At 37.8% G+C, this 23098-nt stretch overlaps 1 protein-coding gene across 1 annotated transcript in view; it reads left to right on the top strand.

Annotated features, from left to right (window-relative positions):
* The window catches only part of sorcs3 (sortilin related VPS10 domain containing receptor 3), a 275666-nt gene extending 254892 nt beyond the window's left edge, over nt 1–20774 (top strand). The window contains exons 23-27 of the mRNA XM_042484973.1: nt 10304–10435; nt 10574–10673; nt 14797–14902; nt 15753–15913; nt 20357–20774. Of these exons, the coding sequence (XP_042340907.1) occupies nt 10304–10435; nt 10574–10673; nt 14797–14902; nt 15753–15913; nt 20357–20415 (558 nt within the window). The 3' untranslated portion in view covers nt 20416–20774. The remainder of the gene's footprint in view (nt 1–10303; nt 10436–10573; nt 10674–14796; nt 14903–15752; nt 15914–20356) is intronic.
* Nucleotides 20775–23098: the final 2324 nt, after the last annotated feature.

The following is a 23098-nucleotide window of genomic DNA, read 5'->3' on the forward strand; positions in this document are numbered from 1 at the left end:
ACACATAAAGAGGGTTATGGATTTATTCCCCTATCACTTTTAAATTTGGTTTGAGAGGAGATGTCTTCAGGGCAAATGTGAAAATGAAGAATGATTACAGCAAGGAAACCCTGTATCTGACTACTGGTTTTAAACAGTCCTGAAAAAAATGGTGAACCTGTCCTTTAATCAAATACCCAAAACAATTATTTACTAATTAATTCAACTGTACAACATGAGTAAATATGTCCTGTACTGGCACACAATGCACTGCAGTAACAGCTTGAAAATAATGCTCCTTAACACTGCATTTTGTGAGTCATGTCAAGTTCCTAAAAATAACTGTCTGGTTCAACTACTTTTCTCCTCCATTACGTCACCTACACTTGACGGCTTGACTGTTCACGGCACAAACTTCTGTCAGCACAGCTTATTAAGGGGGAGAAACTATAATGTACAAGAACCAAAATTTTGAGATGGTGAATTTATTAAAATGACAGTAAATAAGAATCTTAATTCTGACCGTAATCATTTTTTCTCCGCACACTGAGCTTGTCCATTAGTTAATAAGTATTAGTTAATAAGAAAAAACTGGTATTTTATTGGGAAAATCGAAATGTACTTAAATAGTATATTAATAGGTTTATTCAGGTTATCTAAGTAGGTACATGCAGAATATCAGTGCCGCAATACACATTAGATAAGTGATTCCCAACATTTTTTCCTCATATCCTCTTCTATCACTGAATTGATGAATCCTATTATATATAGGATATATATATAATATATATTACATATAGGACCCTGAATAAGTGACATATTTTATGAATATTTCAGATTATATTTAGTGCATAACAATTACAGAACAAAAAAAATGTTCTAACAATAACTCAAGTATTTATAAATACTGGTTTGTGTAAAACGAGGTATTTGGATGAATTTTAAGAAGATCATTTCATGTGAATTACATCAGATATGAGTTTTACTGATATTTTTACAACTTTTATATATGACCCTCTGTATTATGTATTTTTTAACTCTATAACAAACATCTAAGTTTTGTAAATATGACTTGTGTTTAGGTCTTCAACTTGCCCTTATCCTTAGAGTTTTTTAAACATTGATATCTTCAGTATTCATCACAGAAATTAATGAATGCTTAAATATATGCTGTGTTCATCTGATTTTGGAATAATCAGAATGAAAACTTTCCCAATGGAAAAAATCACACCAATGCCCTCTCAAGTCAGAAAAACAAAATGCATAAACATGGTGGGCAAAAGTCAATTTGTTTGATAGGGATGGTAAGAAACTTTTTAAAAAAATCACGTAAATATCAGTTTTTAGAGAAAGCATCCTCCCCTCATATCATCTACTACTTTCAATAGGCAGACGTTTACATGAATAATATACATATCTTTGAAAATGCATTGCATTAAAAAGGCAATCCATCTTTTTTGTTCTTTCCATGTTATTCTTACTTTACGACCTCAAAGCACATGAACACAACGCTGTTGGAAGTTACAAACTCTGACCCTCCAACATCACATGAACGCAGCAATAGGCCCATTGCATGTATTTTTTAAAATGTTTCGAAATGTACCCCTGAGCTTTGGCGACCCCTACTGGGGGTAAGGAGCCCCAGGTTGGGAACCACTGCATCAGAGAGCTCTATTAGTGATCATTGAACTAGGATTACATTACATAACCATCCTTAAAGAGTCTCCCTTGAATTGAAGCATTAAGTGGAGCAGGGAGTGAAAATGGTCATAGTCTCATATGTGTTTTTTATATATTACTCTTGTGGATAGCGGCTGATGTGTCACTATGTTTGTTTTCATCTTTTCACATTATCCTGCTGGAGTCTGCTATCAGCCACTATCCATGTGAAAGGACTGTAGATCTGTTTATGAGACTGCCGCTGACACAAAGTTCATTTCTAGACAGATATATCGGCCGAGTGGTGACAGAAGGGTTATTTTCCCTCTATTTTGTTATGGTTGAGAACTCTTGCTTGAGACAGAGGCCGGTCTACAACTGATGGCTTTTCAACATAGTAAACAACTCCCCAACAATAAAATAGGAGATGAGAGAGGGAATGACTTACAATTAAAGTCAAGGTCCATTTAGCTGAGGTGCTGTGTTGTGTAGCACTCTTTGCTGGATCTATCAAGTCATGACTCTTCACCTAGTCTCATTTTAGTGCCACTGACTCTCCTGGTCCTGAATGCACATTCAGTGATGGAGGTTATTTCATTCCACTCTGTCCGTCTTCAGCCATCAACCTTTCACATTCCCTTAATGTTTCTCAGCTCAAACTCACATAGTTTACAATGTTCATACCCCACCATAGCTTTCCACAAATGTTGATGCAAGCTGTTAAACTACCATCTCTGTGTTGCTTCCCCAAAGGCAACAAAATACTTCTCATCCAACTGATGCATAGTATAAAGAAGTCATCAATCAATCAATCAAAATATTTCTCACATTAAATTATGTAAGATACAACTCAAGTGAAATGCAGTCCTGTCTGCTCCTTCAAATTGTGCATTGCTATTTAGTCCTTTTCTTATATCCTTTACCACTGTTGTTACATTGCAGGCCATGTTTCCAGACTGCACATGCACAGTTTTCACTCCGTTTTACAGTTTTATTCTAAATAATTAACTAAATAAATAATTTTAAATGACTAGAACATTAGTTTAAGCACAATCTAGATTTCAATTCTATTAAGATTTCACACTTAGGTTTGGTTTGTGTTGGGCTTGAAGTAGAATTGATTTAAGTGCTTAGACGTCAGGGGTAGTGTTATACTGTTTAGCATGCAGGGTGGGAGCAACCTATCAGATTACAAATTGTAAAAAATCTTTGTTGTAATCCTTGCAGTATGACTTAAAAAATAAAAATGTCATCGGTGAGTTGGCCCACCATTTAGGTCCAGAATGAAAAATATCTGTTATTTGATGAATTTTCATCAAATTTGGTACGGGCAGTGATGGCCAGAGGATTAAACCTATATCCCTTTGCAACCTTATTTAGCATGTGTATGCAGGTTTTTTTTAAACATGGAAAAAGCTGTTAAAAGTAGGCAAGAGACTCTTTTCCCATTGCCAGGAGCGAGTTTTCTTGTTTTTCTTGTTTTGTTTTTTCGCACTGGGATGTCAAGTTCATAACAAATGGGTCAGAAAACAGGTTAATAAACAGTAGAAAACAGCAGAAAGGTCAGTTTAGATGTTACAGTGGTTACTTTTTTAAAATATCTGTTACGTACTCAGTCTCTCTCTCTCAAACTTGGTGTTTTTACGGGCTTCGGTTATCCTCTAACTTTTTTTCATGCCAACATAAGGTTGATGTGGGTTTTGGAGTAAAATAACTCAGCATTTGGATGTACTCCCATGACTTGATATTTAAGGTAGCTTTCACATATGTAGCCCTTGGTGCGCACCAGATGCGAAAATTATTATTTAAATTTTCAGCTACAACGGCTCGCTTTCACACACCTTTGTTTACTCGGGTCCAAAGGCCGCACCACTGTCAGAGCGTCATGCTTCCATGACTCCCAGATGGAAAAAGAAGCGCGGAGCGTCACGTTTCCATGACTCCCGAGTCGGAAAAAGAAGTGCTGAGAAGTAAAGAGAAATAAATGTACACAATGGAGCCACAACAACTACACGTTGCATTTGTTATCATTTGTATGTACCACTCTTGACAAACGATACAGTTTGATTGTGAAGCCCAACTGCGACTTGACAATATTGTGTTGATGCACTGGAGACGCCAAATGCGCATTTTAAGACAATTCAGGAGGAGACGTAGATTAATCCTCCTGAAATGCAACCTCCTCATCAGACGCAGATACCAACGAACGACCAGGTAGGCAGTGTCCATTGTCTTAACTACGGGAGCCTTTTTTTACAGCGTGAGAGACAGGAAAGGGTGGAGAGAGAAGGGGGAATGACACGCAGCACAGGGCCACAGGCCGGACTTGAACCCAGACCACTGCAGAAGCCACAGGCACATGGGGCGCACACTCTACCTCGTGAGCAAGAGGTCGCCCCTACGGGAGCGTTTTTAGCTCAAACTTATAGTGATAGTTGCGCGGATCGAGGTTGACCACCTCCTTGGGGAGGTCTCGGCTGTTTTGGTCCGCACCAGAGTGCGACTGTTGTGTTCACACTGACCCAGACGCACCACGCTCGGGCCCAAAATTTGATTGGGCCAACCTAAAAAATGCCTGTGTGAAAACAGCCTAGGGCCTAAAATCCTATTGACTTGCTGTCATGTCTCAAATGTAGTAGCTCCAACAAGATTAGGTTCCCAGTTGGGAAATTGAATATGTTAATATACAGCCATGGTTGATTGGCACAAATCCAATTTGATGCATATATTCATGGTTCCCATGAATGCTAATAATTTTGGTCATTTCATGCTGGCAGTATGACTGGAATGGCAATATAATTCCCTTTGATGGACATTTGGTCAACAACAACTACAGGATAGATAGCCATGACATTTTGGGCCCCACACAGTGAATCATAAGGATTTCCTGATTTCCTGATTTTTCTGTTGGCATCACCGGCAGCATTTGGATGCATTTTAAATCAGTTTGTTCCAGAATTTCCCTAGGTATGGGTTGTTTTAGCTTTGATAATCCCATAACCTTTATCTAGTTTCATTATTAGGGCAACAATTTATTTATCCAATATCAACCATCACTATGTACTTGCAAAACTAATGACTTTCCCACCAGTCTCAGCTGTACTCTGTGTATAGCACGGATATGCAAATGTCAGCATGCTAGCATGCTAAACTAAGATGACGACCATGTAAAACCTGCTAAAATCTGATTTTATGAGCATGCTGGCATACAAACACTGGCATTTTCCTCAAAGCACTCAGCAAACCAATACCCAGAATAAATGCTGGCATTGTGCGTTTCTGCAAACCAAGAATGCATTCCATTTTTTTGTTATTATGTAGTTTATACATTGAAACTTCACATTTCTTTATGTTTCAGAAGCGCTGTGGTTGAAAGTGTGGTTAGGTTTAGGCACAAAGATCAAATGGTAATGGTTAGGAAAAGGTCATGTTTTAGCTTAAAATACCCAGTTTGAGTGGAACAATCCCAGGTAAGAACACAGCAATGTCTCTTAAAAAACAACCGCTTTTGGTGGCAAAGTAGCAGAAGACTGGATTATTATAAAACTACCATTTTGTTGTTTGTTGGTCCTGATTAGTGGTCTGCACCTTGGCAGTCATCTCACCTAGGTGTCACCTTATCCACCATCACCTCCACCTCCCAATGTCTAAGTCAGCTCATATACATGTTATGTCACTTTAGAAACATTATGTGGTTTGCAGAAATGTACAATGCCATTTTCCTTTGGGAACTAGGATGCACTGCGCCTAAGTACAACCTCAGAGAGCTTCCCGCAGAGCTGCTGGCATGGCTGAAGGTGTTTTGACTGTAAGTTGGGCATGAATACTTGATTATCCGGATGAAGTGTTGCCTAAGTATCCCATAGAACTGCATCTGGCACATCTCAAGGGGTTTATCCATATTAAGTTTAAACCAGAACATGTAAAAGCAAAACTGACCTGCCCATGCAAAATATGTACTGTATCTGTGGATACGCACTATCTTACACTTTGCATGCATGTGGTTTATTTCTGAGTGGAGTCCCGCTAGAGCTTATCTTTTTCAAATAGTATTTCTTCAGGTAAGCTTGCAAAAATATTGCACTGTGAAATCTTCGTATTGAACGACATTGAGCCACTCTTCCCTGCAGCGGGTAAACTCGTCTTCGCTGAGTGTCTCACCTCTCTTCCTGCTTCCCATCTCAATCTGATTTTTGTATCCAACAGTAATACAGAGCATCAAAAGGAAGCACTCCACACCAGCCAGCCAGCTTTTTAAACTAATGACTGATAGCAATGAGAACAATCATGGTCAAACTATATTGATTTTTTTTCAGGGGCTATTGCCTCCTCTGTCATCCTATTCACTTTATCTCCCCCTTCGCCGCCCCCTCTCTCATTGCAAGTCATGCCCACGGCTATCATTTGTCCACTACTTTGGTACTCAAATAGTGATTTCTGTGCTTGATAATTGATGTGCTTTGGCTATACCCACTCCACTGTCCACCCAGGCCACTGAGAAAACATAAAAACATCACAGGCTCTAAAATGAAGAGTGATCACCACCCAGGCGCGGCCCCCTTGCTTGTATAAACTGGTTAAGAGCTCAGGGCTTAAAAAATGCTTCTCTGGAAACAAAAACAGATACATTTGTTTGGCTTCACCTTTTTTTAACCTAAAGAAAAATAAGCTTTCGGCATCTTTGGAAATTGAGATTAAGCCAGGAAACTTTCACCAAATTGTTCTCTTTTGTTTGTTTTTAGACACTGACATAGAGTCATTGCAATGTTTCTATTTGTTGCTGCTCTGTGAGAAACGTTTGAGTGTATTGTCAAGCTTTAACCCAAAAGGGAAAACTTAGAATCACAAAATTTGGATAAACAAATGTACTTGTTCATTAAACACTGTTAAATGTGTTGCTAAAGCTTTCTGGTGTGGGCATGGTAATTATTGCTTTTTACTGATAAATGCTAAATTACATGGCTAGCTGATGGGCATTTAGCAGTTACAGGGATACTGCCATGAACCCAAAAGTTGAAAAGTCAGGGGATCACCAAAGTTGTTAAGCTTTATCCCTTGAGGAAGATTTCACGGCAATTCATCCAGTATTTGTTTCAATTCTCAAGTCTGCTGCTCCAACACTAACTGACTATTGGAACCACTAACGCAAAAAACTGAATTACTGACCACAGCTGGAGATGCTCTTCATGTTCTACAAGTTATATATTCGTATGCACGGGCATAATTCATAGTAGGGACAGTGGGGATTTGTTCCTACCACTAATTTGTTATTAATTGCATATGTATTTAGATCAAATAGCCGATAATTTCCATTGGATCTGCTGAGGGTTCCCTCATTTTCCCACGAGATGAGAAACATTTTCTACTGGTGTTTGTTTGATTTGCTGCCGCCTGTTTAACATGCAGCGTTATGATTGCTGGAGTGCATTGTGGATGAATCAGAAACAGCGCAGTGCGTTTCATTAGAGGAGAGAGCTCAAGGCTAGAGCACAAGAGGCTGTCGTTTTGCAGGTGATTTGCCTTCTGTGATCATATCTTATGGTACCAGTATCAAATTAAACATGTTGATTATTTAGTGATAGGACAGAAATAGCAGTCCTTAGCTGGCTTACTCACTAAAGACCAGGAATTGTAAGTCTTCTTCACTTTTGGTGAGAGCAGGGCACACAGAATCTCATCCTGAGTCCTAAATGGAAATGCCTGTTAGATGTTCTGACAGGCATACTTCCATTTTAGCAGAACAATACGGTAATTTACAAGCAACTATAGAGCTAGTATATTTTTCCTTAAAATATTATGACTTTATTCCCGATTTCTTGGAGAACACAGGTGTGGAATGTGTTTTTGACTGTGCAGAAAGTTCTGAACAAAAATGAGCTATTAATACGTATTAATATATGCATTATTTTTTTATCTGCCACCTGAATTTTGTGTTTTCCTTTACATTAATAATGACATCTTCTCCATAAACTGTTAAAAATTGGCCAGAATGCAGGAAATGAAGTGTTTGACGCTCAAAATGTCTTGAAGGAGGACCCCCAGATCTTCCTACTTTACATGGGCTCTCCCCACACTTTTGAAGGCTACGTTCTTGTTCACATGCGGATATTCTGCCTAGGGATAGCAATGCAAAAGACGGGTGACATTTATAATACACTGTAAAACATATTGGAGGTAGATGGTTTGTAAGTATTTTGGTTTTAGAGGAATATTTTGTTGAAAAACATTAGCGCTGAACATTTTTCAAAATTACACAAGATGAACTTGGAGGTAGAGGAAATTAGATTTGGAAAAAGTGGGCGCTTACAGCTGTGAACTAGACATAAAGGTCATTATGCATTCAACACTGTGTCTTTGTTTTTCTCACACTGTTGTTATGTGTATGTTTTTATGTTTTACCCTTTCTGTCCTTTTCTTCATCTCTCTTCTTCTCTTGTTTCTATAGAGCAGAACCGAGCAGCATTAGTTGTGAGGAAAAACAGTAGTTAGTTCAGTTTCTCTACTAAATGCCTGTGTTGATGATGAATTGTTAAAACACTATTGCCCTGTTGATGCTGAGTCTATCTAAGACAACACAGTTGAATTAGAAAGTTCTACTGTATTACAGAAACTGTATTAACCTCACATCATTGTATAATGTGCTGATCTGAGTGGCATTCCTCGACAATGTTTCTGCTACTACAAAATACTGGCATGTGACCTTGTGTTTGATACCGTCTATTAAGTGCATTTTTCAAATTTTGAACTGACTGGTTAGGAAAAAAAACCTCAGAAGCATGCTGAGCATGAAGACTGCTGTATCAGTTTCCTCTCACTATGATTTCAGCTTGAAAGCATAAAACGCAAATAATAAGCGAAAGCAGCAATAGTTCAAATTCTATTTATGATTTTTTGGGTTTTATATTTGGTTATTATATTATTGTATGTTTTAAGCATTAACATTAAAATTCAACAAAAAAGTGAATTCCTCACTTACAGTTGTCATAGTGATACACTGCCCATTTTCAACCAAATTTGTACCACAGCAACGTGGGCGGTATGTGTGAATGAACTGTGGTAAACTTTGTTTCATCTTAGCAGGGCTCAGATCTTCCTGCTAATTTTTCAGCTCAAATTTTCCCTGAATCTAGTTCTTTTGCTTGAACTTCAGATTTTCCGTCTGCATTTTCTTATTTTCGCCAATATGGATGCAGAGAGTATAGAAGCAGACAGACCCACCGCCGGCTCTGTCAAACTCAAACCAAACTCTGATAAAACTTAAAAACTAAGCAGAGCTGATCAAACGTGAACCAAGATTCTGTTACTATATTGTCTTTTTCTCACCTAAAATGTCTCCAGAAACACATTTTAGTTCCCTGTTGGGTTTGAATTGGAGGATTTGGGAACAGAAAGTGTTTGTCATACTGCTTCCTGTGTTGTCAAAACAAAAAAACTGAGATCAAACAGCAAAACTAAGCAGTGTTGATCAAATATAAACCAAGATTCTATTACTGCATTGCCTATTTCTCACCCAAAATGTCTCCAGAAACACATTTTAGTGCCCTGTTTGGCTGTAATACAAGAATTTGAGAACAGGAAGTGTTTGTCATACTGTTTCCTGTATTGTAAAAACAAAGGCCAACAAAACTGAGATCAAACAGTAACACTAAGCAGTGTTGATCAAATTTAAGAAACATGTTTTACTTTACTGTTCAATTGTAATTCAAGATAATGTGTTACTAGCCAGCTGCCATATTGTTTTACTGCGGAAAAACGGCCAGTCTTTCATTATGTCACCCGTTAGCTGAAGCGTTTATTGGTCTGGTGTGGTGCATTACATTCTGGTAGTTATAGTTATCTCTCTGCTGCATAGACAGCTCAGTTTTATGAAAATCCCATTAGTCCAGCAGTGAAATACTTTGCCAAGTTTGCCTATGCACAACTTCCACATAGTGACCCAAGAATAGCATTAAGACATCAAAAACTTCATGAACAAGGTGAAGTAAAGTCTGCTACTTCCTGTTCTTCCATCTTAAATGCTGAGTATATACAACCACTTAGGCAATCATATCTGGACTGAGAGTCTGAGTACATAATTAAGTACTCTCCTAAGATTAAAATGTAACTTTTCCTGGAACAGTATGTTTATAATCCTGAAATTACAGGTACCCTCTACTTGCTTTATATACATTAAATATTAACTTGCATATATGAATAAAATTGTCTAGCCCTACTTCAATGCATATACTGTATATAAACCAAACTGTTTTGCTGGAGCGGGGAGAGACTACAGCAACCATACACCAAACGAAGCGAAACCTGAGAGCTAGTTCAGACAGTCAGCTCAACTCCGCTGCCACGCTCGCGCTGCATACTCTTCCCACTGCAACATATATCCATCGTACCCTTTTGATTATGGCAATGAAACCGAGTCTACACTTCTCTAGAAAAGGAAGTTATTATCATCACCCCCTGCTGAGCTGAGCTCTGTGCTTCCTTATGCACATGGTTCAAATGCAGTACATACATTACACTCACAAAATAATCTACTCCACCTGAATCGGCTGACAGAATTAATGTTTTTTTTTTTTTTTTTTCATTGGCACAGAACAAAGTTGTGTGTCTTTAATTGATGAAGCTATTTGTAATAATCATTTTCACAGTGCATTGTTCTGGCTTGTCACAGGTGTCTGACTTCCCGGAGGAGCAGCTCTTAGTCGCTGTGTTCCCAGGAGTGCCAACAGCTGCTGAGCTCTTCCTGTTACCTCACAAAAACCAAACAGAGGTCAAGAAAAAGAGCGAGGAGGAGCTAGAGCAGGTATGATTGACTATGACTTGAATTGTGCATCACGAATTGTTGAAATCCTTTCAGAGATAGAATAGGAGAATAAAGATTTGCTCTGTATTTAGAAAATTGCTGCTCTTTGACTGTAAAAAACATGTATGTGTCTAACAGGTATCCGATATAATTGTAAGTGCGCTGAACCAAAATTTGGTGGAGTTCGAGCTCAAGCCTGGTGTCAGGGTGATTGTGTACAACACACAGTTAACACTGGGTAAGAAACATCTGCTCTCACTGCTTTCAATACTGCCATTAAGTTATCAACCATAACTTTCACGGTTAATTTAATTATACCCTATAATTTTCTATTTTTTCATTTTGAAGTGCCAAAAACTAGAATGGTAATAACCGTGTTTTGACAACAAGAACATTTCTTTGGTCCGCCAATTAAAATTCCTGTCAGTCTGCCTCTTTTCCAGGCAAAAGAACACAGGGGAGTATGGGAGGGGTTTGATTTTAAGTGGAGCTCCTCGAGACGATCTTTTATGCCTGCCATCAAAAGCTGAACATCTGTTCTATTTCTTGTATCGCCATCCAACCACAAAATGAGTGTTACACTGAGTATAATTATGTTGATTATTTAGTCCTTGAGAACGAATACTGTACAATTTAAGGGCAGAAACTGAATTCGGAATTGCTTAGAGAGTCGACATAGCCGTTCAGCTCTTAACTGTTGAAAATGTGCAGGTTGGTTAACATCTGTGACCTTAAAAATGCACCCCTGCCAAAAAAAAAAAAAAATGGCTGTTATAAGTATCAAATCAATGCTGGATTCATGGAGGCACATTGATTGTAAATAACATGGCTGGCCCGAAGAACTCTACTTTTTTTATTGGTATTGGTAGTCCGTAACAACTTCTGTGTCCAACCACTGGACAGATACACTTACATTGTATTCATTGCTTGGCTGGTTTCATTAGGCACACAGTCTCTGGAGGCACACAGCCATGAGATGTCTGTAGCTCAAAGTGCTAGGCATTAACAGCCTGGCATGTGCTGCTCTGTGACGTTTTGTGCTGTGCTGCACTCTAATGACATTGGGGGTGTACCCAGCTGGATCCCTCTTTATATTTCACCTCCCAAGAAAAGGTCTAAAAAGCCTTCAAGCTGCTTGAGAAAGGTCAGCAGCATACGCGCTACTGTCTCTGAGCTGTAGGGCTTGGGCGTAGCAAGGAAATGTTGGAAAATGTGATTTCCCAGCAATGATAGATGTTAATGCACTCTTTAAAATAATGATAGGAATTGTACATGGACGCCTTACATGCAAAACTGTGTTGTGTGATATTAATCATAGTAAGTGCTTGTTTGCTTGGGTTCTTGTTTGAGGTAAATGTAAGTGCATTTAACCAATTCAGCACCTGAAATGGAAGAAATACTAGCTGCTGTCATCTTCTCTACCCAGCAATAGAAACAGCAATTTCACGCTACCACAACTTAAGACATTTGAAATATTAAAAATAAGAGCATCATTTCATATTGCATTATCATTGTAGTGTGTGTGTATATATATATAGAGAGAGAGCGAGAGAGAGAAAGAGAGAGAGTACTAATAATTTGCAGTGTATTGCATTTACTGGTGAATGAGTTTTATATCATGTCAGAAACTGAGTTGTTAATGTGAATGTGCATTCTGGGAAATGGGAAAGATTTCAATTTGTATGTTGATAGAGAACGATGACAAAGTAAAGTTTTTAACATCGTGCCCATTCTTCTGCTAAGCTGCCTAAGCACTTACAGTATGTAAGTTTATCAACATATACCTACCTATATAGATATTTGAGATATAGTGTTTATAGACTTTGCAACAGTGAGGGCTCTGTCTGACTGGTCAGAGTTAACCACATGATGCATATTTGACAAAACAGCGCCCACAGACACATACAAATTTAATACATTGTTACAATATTCAAAGTGCAAAACCACAGTATTAGGCAATGACTTTATCACACAAGTTAAAAGGGAACTACACCCATTTTAAACAATCTTACATGTTATTCCTATTGTTATACCTTATTCCTAAAACAGTCCAAAACAATAAGTTAACTTAAATAAATCTCTCCCAAATCCCAAAACCAGAGAGCTAAAAATAAAATTTGTGATTTCATAGGGTTAAAAGTCTGATGCTGCTCCACAGACAATGAAAAAGGAAAGATGTTATGGACGACACTGAAAGAACTCAGGGGAATCAAGCCCCCAGGAAGTGCGCTAGGCTCTGATGCAGATTTTACATAGTGGCTAAAATTGGAATTACATCATCAGGGTTGGTCACGTGATGCACACTGACCGAGACTTTTCCCCGTTGACTTACATCAGTAAAGAGACGTCTGTAAATCAGTGTATATTTTTTTGTAAGTGTGAAAACCCCTGCAAAACAACTTATTTCAATATCTAGACTTAAGCCATCCAGTTTGATAACATTTGTAAAATCTACAAGAGCCACAAGATTTCATTTAGTAGAACGCCATTCAAGCTCACAATGCGGTTAACCAGAAGTCAGTCACTCTGCTGGCGGAAGTTACCCGCTCTGGTTCATTTAGCTGCACTCAGCTGCCATATGTCTCTAGTGCGCAGGCCTCGTGGGCCCGTAAAACAGGGTATTTTATACCCGGAAAAAAACTTTTTTTTTTTTTGCTTCATGTGCCAATGAGCCAGCTTTCATAGGAGTGAATGGGGCCTCCATGGCTGTATCCAGCTTTCTTTAATACATCCATGAGGGGAATGTTCAGTATATGTTTTCTGTTTTAAAACTGGGAACATATTAATAAAATGAAGCTCATTTGGGTATAAAATAGAAAACAAACATTCTGTGGACTCACAGAATCTCTCACTGTCTGTAGAGAAGCTCCAGACTTCATTCCCGATGACATTACAAGCATGAGACTTAATTCTCTGGATTTTGGCTTTGACAGAGATCAGCTCTTGTTTACAAATATTGATTTAACTTTCCTTTTCCAGAAATAACATATTGGAATTATTCATTTAGGTGGTGTTCCCCTTTCATTTTGCAATGATGATTAAAAAAACATTATAGCCCTTGGTATTGCAGCCCTTGGTAGCTTATAGTATTCCCATAACTGCAGTAGATTGCACCGACATATCATTACTGGAGCCTCAGGAAACACAAGGACGACTGAGTCACATGTGAAGTCTATAGGAGCTGGCTCCTGCCTGCTTGCTTCAGGTAATATTAACACTTTAAATCTTACAATGCATATCATCCATACACTAAAAGAATGATGAGAGCACAGCAGGTATAGTCAGTTTCACACTGCTGGTATAATACAGCTAAAAAACACTCGAGAAAATGCGTCTAGTGGTTCCTAATTGGTGTGTCACAGTCCAAAAGAGGGTTCATTTTGAATGGACTGCATTCTTTGTGTTTTAAGTCAGCATGATGTTTTTCACATTTTGTGAAATAAAATTTATTATGTGGTACATTAAACTGTGGACCTTGAACTAATGACTAAGGAGAAATCTGGTCCCCATGACTCAACCAGTTGGGAATGACTGTGTTAGTCTTGGTTTTTAGCGCCGATAATATTCAGCCAATGAAAAGTAATTTCACTTAAATTTCACCAAAAACTGATGTGATTTCCACATATCCTTCATTGTTAAAAAAAGGAAACTAAATGTAATTTTTCAGTATGTTTGTATATGCTGTATTAAGTTTTAAGTTTAAGAGCCGTAGAATGAACAGTTGTCACATAAAAAATAAATGATAGGCACTGAGAGCTCATTCAGTGGTAAAATAATTCTAACTTACAAATTTACACAGTGGCCAATTTTCTGCCAGGATTTTCTCTCACTTCATTTGCAGTGACAGTGTTGCCTTTTTGCTGTCAGTTGTTTTTATACTCTTTATAACATTCCAAAACCCGGTTTATGTGACTGAAGTGGGTGGCAGGCAGTAGGATTATTTTGTGTTGTAAAAGAAAGAAACTTTGTTTGAAACATTGTTTTAAGCCAAAGCACAATGTTTTTCTGAGCCTAACCAAGGAGCTTTGTTGCCTAAACCTATCCATATACTTTTGGTGCAATTGCAACAGATTTCAAACATAACCCACGTGTTTAAAACTGCCACCATTAATGGTCATATGAGCTATTCTGTCGTCCGCCAGTAGGTGTGCAAATTTAGGAAGCATTCCTGTGGGTTGTATTCAGAGGTACACAATTTATGCAGTTGTATGATTTGGAGGACTTGTTTTCTACATTGATTAACACTCCATTTCTGCAAATAGAAAGTGCGGGCAGGTTGAGTTATAAGTTAAAAACAAATAAACAAAAAGGTAGATAACAACATTAACAATGTAACAGTAACATAATCCTTCCTCCCACAGCACCTTTGGTGGACTCCAACCCCAGACACAGCAGCTCAGCTATGCTGATGCTCTTATCAGTGGTGTTTCTGGGCCTCGCAGTGTTCCTCATCTACAAATTCAAGAGGTAAACATGTTTGTGATTGCTTCCAGCTGCTGCACATATGATCATATAGGTCCCTAGTATATATCTATTACCATATTATCCATTATTGATGGTAACAGATGAGCACAGTCTGGACCAATCAATCAGTCGTGTTTGCGAATTTGATTTGACAATCCCCCCTAGAGGCTGTCTAGTGGGATTTCAATGCAAGAGGCCCATGTACCAATCAGGGATAAAATGCAGAGAAAACGACCATTAAATGGTTTAATATGCAGTTGCTGTGCCTCGGCTGTTATTTGCTGAATAAATTATTCATACTCAAAATTATTCTCTTGAAAACTCAGAGGGAAATGGAAAAGCTGTCATTAATTATGGATATGAAATTTTTCCCATTAGTCTAAAGAGGATGCATTTTTCAAGAAATCTCACAGTTGACAAAACAGAGCAATTAATAACCAAAATGAATAGTAATTGGAAATAAATTGAATAGTGACTAGATAAAGATGTTTATTAGGTGTTACAAATGCAGATGGGAAAAGATACCAGTGTTACTGTAATTTGCCTATAGATTAGTTACTGAGTTATAATTATAGCCGAGATAACTTTTAAAGTTGGAATGCCCATAGCAATATTTTCTCTGAGGTCGTAGAGAATTGTGGGTCTTTAAGAAAAGTTTATCATCTCAAAGTTTAGAAAGCAAGTAGAACTACTTTAGTTAGAGTTGTGAAAATAATGAGTTGGGACAAAAACATTTTGCTTTCTTCTAGGAAAGAGTGATTTTTTTTTTTTTCCTGAAAAACGTTGCCACGAGATGGTTTTCTAATGTTGTTGTGAGGCTCATTTGTCAATCTCGTCTTTTGGAAACTTCTAGAAAAATACCTTGGATCAACATATACGCTGAGGTGAACCAGGAGAAAGAGCAGGAGATGATTGGCTCGGTGGGCCCAGGTGACAGCACGCCTAAAATCACTCTGAGTGAGTTCTCCACATCCAAAGAACTCATGGAGAAGGAACTGGATGCCAGGGTCAAAAGTAGGTGAAGAACTGTCAATCGACCTATTCCCACTGGAATTGTATCACCTGGAGATCTTTTGTAACTTGAAAGAATTGCAAAGGTTGTCTATGATCTTAATCCTGTGTGAATTTTAGATGCACGTCAATTACCAAGTAAAAATTCCACCGCAAATTACCTACCATATTTTGCCAAACAATAGAGGATAGATAATATACAATAAATAGATAATAGTCCCATATAAAAAAAGCATCTCTGTGATTATGGGTTGTATCAAGGCTCTTTTATGCTTAGCATTAGATATGTATATGGAGTGGGATGGAGCCTTCTGTCTGTACTCTGCGTTAATTTCGTCTGTATTTGTGCACGTTTTCTGAAAACTTCACAGTTTAAGGGTGATACGACGATAGATGACAAAGACATTTAAAAAAAAACAGCTGAACGTAACAAATCAATAACACAGTGAAAAGAATTCTCAGTCCAAGTCGTGATATATTTAATGGCGTCCCAGACCACCACCACCTATACCATCTCTGTTAAAAGGTACATTATTACAACCTCCTCCACTGTTGCTTCATTTCTTATCATCGACATTTTTGCCTCTGCCCTGTGGTGCCATCTATTGGCTGTATTTATGCTATCGTAGAGGACGCATGGGAGTATGAGGGCAGGGACATCAACACAATGTTTTAAAAGATGTATCTATTTTTATACATAAAAGGATAATAAATGAGCCCCAATTATTACACAGCAGCAGATCGCACTTCAAATGCAGTTAGCTCGCTATGAATTCACTATACTGCCAAAGGGCTACTGTTGGCAGCTACAGGCAACTTTTAAGGTGGAATGATCTCTTGCATGTTAATGCATAAGCTGACCTGAATTATGACATATCAATATGATAACTTTCATCACTCAATTAGTTTTTACTGTCTCGCATAATATACACTTTAGTGATGATTGAAACTTCAATCACTTAAAAATCTACATTAGGGCTGGGGTGACGCGTTGACACAATCGACGTAATCAACGTAATCGATTGGTGAATATGTCGATTCACATAACGTGCGGCGACGCGTCGCACTGTTTCACACAGTGCACGTAATGAGAGCGTCAGCAGCACCGATTGTGTTGTTTTTTGTTTCGGCAGCTCATGTTATCAAATGAGAGCGTGCACACTTCCCGCCTGAGCAGCGCTTGTCAGGGACGTCTGAGCTGCATGTCAGGTGCAGCACATCTAGAGAAACAGTGGCTCGCCGTTTTCTATGTGTGACATTCGCGTTTGTTGACTCCTACTACTTTACACTGGAGTTTAAAGTCTCTCTCACAGAGATGAGCAAATACAAAGATGTTTCTTTTACCACAACTTCCTTGCTTCCCTTTCAAAACAAAAGCTATCTGACTGTGTCTCTGTAGACAGAATGCCATCAGTTGCTGATACAAGGCATTTTATTTTAAAGCATTTACAGGATGGGGTTGTCAGCTGTGCAGGAGCTAGTATAACTTTATTAATGATAGGAATATGTGCTTATAAAAATGAAAATACAGCACTCATATCAGCAGGCAGCGGTATGCCTTAAGGCCCAGTTAAGGCTTGTCTATTTTGATGCAGAAAGAATGTACTAGTTATAATTATAATTTTGGCGCCGTTATACCTCCCGTGATGAGTTAAAGGCAGGAAAACTCCGGTCCTCCATTCAATTCTTACATACAGAACGGCAAGGCGGCATAAGAGCACAATATTCCTGACATTGCTGTTAATTGTAAAAACATTGTTTAAAAGCAGTTTTGATGTCCTGATCTGAGACAGGATTTGTTTCTGTGATTTCTTTAGTAGGAGTCAACATGGTAATACACAGACTAAACATGCAGATTCACCGTCAGGCATACTTAAGCTATCGAATTTGACTTATTTTTAACCAGAGAACAAGCGCCTTAATCTCCTTATAGCATTTTTAATTATTCAGAGAAAAGGATAGCAGCGGGAGCCCCAGAGTAGCGCCAGTCCTGGATGGGGTTTTAACATTGTAAAGAATAGATTCCAGCAAGGTTTGCAGTACTGAGAACAATGAATAATTAATAAAACCAACATGTTTAAGCATGCAGCCTCAGGATTCCAAAGGCCGGCAGGAGCACAAAGGCAGCGGCCTTCATCACTTTGACTGGTCACAATATGACTTACTTAAAAAGAATATTTCAATCCAGCATGAAATGACAAAAACGAAATCTGCTCAAATAATGCATGCTTACTCTGACCTCGTATGATGCACAGAGTCTGTTTTGCAGCTTTACCAGCAGAAAGCAGCAGAGGTCATCTGGCAGTTCTTCGATTTTTATTAGACTCTTAAAAAGCTGAATCTGACAGGTGTTAAAATTCAGAATAAATGTAGAGTACTGAAAGTCTTACATAGTAGTGGACACCCTCGAGCTCAAAGGCAATCAGTATTCTGCTTTATTTCTAGCTGAATATTTTTTTCCAGCTCTATGCCCATTGTGTTTTTAGCATACAGTCCATAATCATCCACAGAGCCTGATGGTGGTACAGGCGGTTGTGGTACATACTGAATGTGAAAATATAATTATGAATGCTGACTAGAGTGCTATATTAAGAAGATAAAAATACAGTAATTATACAAATGTAAAAATACACTGGAAAAACAAACAATACAATAGAAACAATTATGTAATCGCATTAACTCATTTGTTCTCACAAAGCAACAATAGTATATTTTTATCTTCCTCCAAAATTAAAGGTACCCTATGGGGTTTTCGAGCTTCAAAAATTGAAGAATTTGCTGCTTTATTTTATCTTATGTAATAGCATGCAGACTATTTTTGTGTTTGGAGTGTTGGTCACACAGAACAGGAAGTTTAAAGACATCCACTTGGGAATTAGGCGATTGTGATTTGCATTTTTTTCTTTTGCTAAGATTTTATAGACCAAATTATTAATTGGTTAATCAAGAAAATAATTTAAAAATGAAAAAAATAATTACTGAATGAATGAATCGCCTACTGTAGTGACAATCTCAGCTGCTGCTTAACAAATAATGGGGAATTATGGCTGCTGAGTCTCTCCTGAGTTAGGGAGATCCCTACTCACAATGTATTTTGCCATTATTGATCCTTAGCACTTATAGTAATACTTAAATTACTGTAGTTGGGTTAGTTTCTATTTATTAGTTGAATTTGTTAAAACTGTTTTGTATTCATCCACTGTATATATTTAAGCATGTTTTAAACTAAACTACTGTAAAGAGTTAATATATTGTTCTATTTTACATTTAAAATTCACTTTGAAATAATAATAATAATAAAAAAAAAAAAGATTAAAAAAAGACACATTCTTAAATGTTGTTGACTGTCGTTTCATGCTTCTTTTTTTTAAGTATCGGTTCAGGCACTGCTCAGGCATAGGCCCCATTTTAAAAGTATCATTTCTGAACCAGTATCAGAAAAAGCCAAACAATACCAAACCCTAATCCACGGGGGACTTAAATCACATAACGCCGTGCATTAGTGACACGAAAATGTTTATAAAATAAGAAAACTTTCTGTTTGCTCAATAAAATACCACACACCTTTAAATTGTGTAAACAGGTAGAGAAAGAAACAGTATAAACCCCCACAGCCATCATGCTGCTGTCATTTATGCGAAATCAGGCTTGATGGATCTTGCCTGAGTTTCCGACTTGGAATTCCAACACGTAAGACTGTTGCATGGCACTTTTCCTCGTTGAAGGTCACATTTTTTTCTGAGTTATAAGAACAATAGATTGCATCAATATAACATCACTATAGGGTTACTCCAGTGATTTAGTATTGTACTTCGGTGAAGTGAAGGGAGGCAGCTTTCAAAATGAATGGTCATAATCAGTGCACAAAAGGAAAGAAACCCTTATGTTTAGTCCCTAATATGCATCCAGCTCCAAAGTCACTGGACATTTCCCATGATGCAACTCAATACCATCTTTCATCAGACTTCAAATTCAAAACCCCCTAATTAACAGGCAGGGTTTCTAATAAATTTCTGGTTTCCAAACCCAAGTCTGAATAACCCCGATGACATTATATGTGTAAAATCAGTGGTGTTACCTTTTAATTTATGCATTGATTCTGTCCATTAATTTAATCAGTTGAGCTGCAATTCACAGCCTCTCTCTTGTCTCAGAAAAATACTACATTTCAAAACTGAAATGTCAACTATTCATTCTTAATTTGCTCATTCATTCTATTAAAGGTATCAAATAAAAAAAAGACAAATTTTCATAATGGCTCACTTTCTAACCTCCACGCTATTAAACAGCTTAAGAGCCTTTGATAAAACAGCATTTCAGTAATTAACATGAGGTGTTAATGTCAAAGAAGTTATTTGTTTTATAGGCATTAAAGTGCCGACAGAGTACTAACTGACTTTGTTCTCTGCTTGTTTTTCTTCTTTTGTTTCATCTCTTTCTGCTCAGGGGGAGTTGGAAATGCCTGCGAGAGCACAAGGGAGATTCCAAACTGTACTAGTGTGTGAAGCCGGAGAGCAACAGTTTATGTACAGAGGGAAGTATTACAGTGTCGGGGTTCTCTTTTTCTGTTTTGTAATTCTCAACACAACTGATGTTAATAGTTTTCTAAGGGACCTCATTTATACAGACTTGCACGGACGCCTCGTTCAACAACATCCATGCAGCAAATGTCAATTTACTCAATGAGATCACTGTAATTACTGGCAAAACTTATTCAGTTTTGTGGATGTATAAGCTACATAACGACATTTGCAGAGTGAAATATCTTTCGTCAGAACCTATGAAGAGTTATGTAAATTTCCTAAGGAGTTTGCTTTGAAAATCATTTCTGCCTATATATAGACTATAATGTCTGAGTCTTCAATCAAACAGGGAATATTATTGAAATGTACAATATTATCATTCGTTCTGTTAAATGTATATATTATTAATTTCTACATGCTCGTAGTCTTGAGTACCATGGCGACGACAGACCTTACAAGGGTCTGTTTTTGAACGTGTGTTTAAAAAGTCAAACATTACTTAAAGAAATCAACTTTGTTTTGCTAAGGTCCTTGACTTGTGCATGTTCTTATTGAGGACACGATTTCTGTGTTGTAGATAAGCAAGTGTTGTAAATAGTTATTTTCTAATCATTCATCAAAAGAGTCCAATCAATTTAGCCCAGACTTCTGTTGTGCTCTCATTTTCTTCAGTTGCCGTTAGGCGATATGTACCTAGTAGAAAGGGTTTACCTAGATTTAACTCTTCACCATTTCCCTGGAAATAAAATGAAAGGATCAACATGAACATGATCATGTTAGATATGTTTATATTTTCATTAAACATATAGGCTACAATAGATATTCAGACATTTTTATGATGACAGATGACAGTTTTTAAACTACTGAGCCAAGCATTATTTGCCATTGGCATCTCTGCATTACATTCTGCTTCCAAGTTAGAGGCTCTGATAGTTCAGATTTGGCCTCGGAACAAAAGCTGAATCAGTTATCAGTTATTGTGAGTTGTATCCCACTGTGGCAACCAGTGATCAAATTCAAGTTTTGACACTTCAGGAGAACTGTGATGACATTTGTTCCAACATATTAAATGCAATATTATGGGTTACATCCTCTAAAATAACAGTAGGCAGAGGGTCGGGTTTCAATAACTGGATTTAGATCTTGATTAGCAAAACACTTTTTAAGGCTCTGACAAACCAAACAGACATCAAAGAACTAATAGTGTTGCAAGACATCTATTGCGTTGCCTCATGTCGCCTCTTTTTCGGCCAATGAGTTGCACTTGACAGACTGTAAAGACTGCAGCCAACAGCCAACCAGCAACTCTCCATACCAGCAGGTTGCAATAGTCTGCATTCATCTTTCAAAAGGGGAAACCAGAAAACTGACAAGGCAGATTTAAGACCTGACAATGGATGAGCTCAAAGAAAACACGTGTTGGCAATCAGAGCATAGAGGAAACTAGCTGTAAAGTTGTCAAATGGTAGTAAATGTACAGTGGGGTTTCAGTTTGTCCGTGAGGAAGCACTGTAGCTCCTAAGGACTCAAGTTAAGTTCCTTTGTCTTGCTTCTTAATTGCTGAGCAATACGAAGCTGGTTAGCCCAGATGGAGAAAACTACAATTTATTACCGAGAGGATGAAAGACAGAGGATACGAGAGGATAGCCGACAACGTGTGTACAATCAACATCAAATAGTGAAACTCAGCTCTTGCAGGTAATAACAGGGTGTAGGTATGTGATGTATAGCTCTTCAGTGGTCCTGCATCACTGCAATGTGACACCAAAACTAACCGGAACAATTGTATACACATTTTATTCTATCGACCGGGCTGCCATAGGAGCACCAAATGATGGGCATCAATTACTGCTCTCACTGTGTTTGGCCTTTAGACGCCCAGTTGAACTTGCATACCTTATTAATATTTATGCTTTTTAACTTAATAATCATAACTGGGGAGCTCTGGTCTTTGAACAAAGTAGCTTGTATAAAATGTAAGATGTGCAAAGTAAGTCGGTTACAACCATTATATCACTGCATCAGATACATTTATTAAACATTTCATATCTTATACTTCACATCTTATTTTTAGGTCGCTACAACATTAATAAGAGTTCCTCTCAAATCTGCAGCATTTCTGCCTAAAAGGGAGTTACGGTCTGAACTATTTTAGTTATTAATGAATGCAGGCTACTTGCATGTTTAAAACTATACCTAATGCTATTGAAACCCAACTCTAAGCGAGAGTATAGATATTTTAGAGGATATAAAATCAACTATGTTCTATAAAAATCTTCAAATTCAATGGATTTTTTCATTATTTTGTGCATAAATGGGTATAACAGTAACTTGAAATGAACTGCAGTGTTTCACATATGGTTGTTTGCTCAGGGTTTGGTGTGTCTGCTACATGCATCCTGAGTAGAGTTTTGAATTTGACAGCTAAAAAAGTTTACATTTCCTTTCATTTGAAAAATATCGTCTCTAAATATGACAACTGAAACAGTTGCATCGATTTAAACTTCTCACAGTGTACAGCGTAGGTACAGTGCAACTGAGCTGGGTTGATGTGATTAATCCACTCTCCCTGGTGCCATTAGGCTCATTTTACAACCCAACACCTGACTCACTGCTTTGCGTTTAGTTTGAAATGACAGCGTAGCATCCTCCCAGCATGCAACTC

The sequence above is a fragment of the Plectropomus leopardus genome, chromosome 4, assembly GCF_008729295.1.
Source record: "Plectropomus leopardus isolate mb chromosome 4, YSFRI_Pleo_2.0, whole genome shotgun sequence".
Classification (NCBI taxonomy): domain Eukaryota; kingdom Metazoa; phylum Chordata; class Actinopteri; order Perciformes; family Serranidae; genus Plectropomus; species Plectropomus leopardus.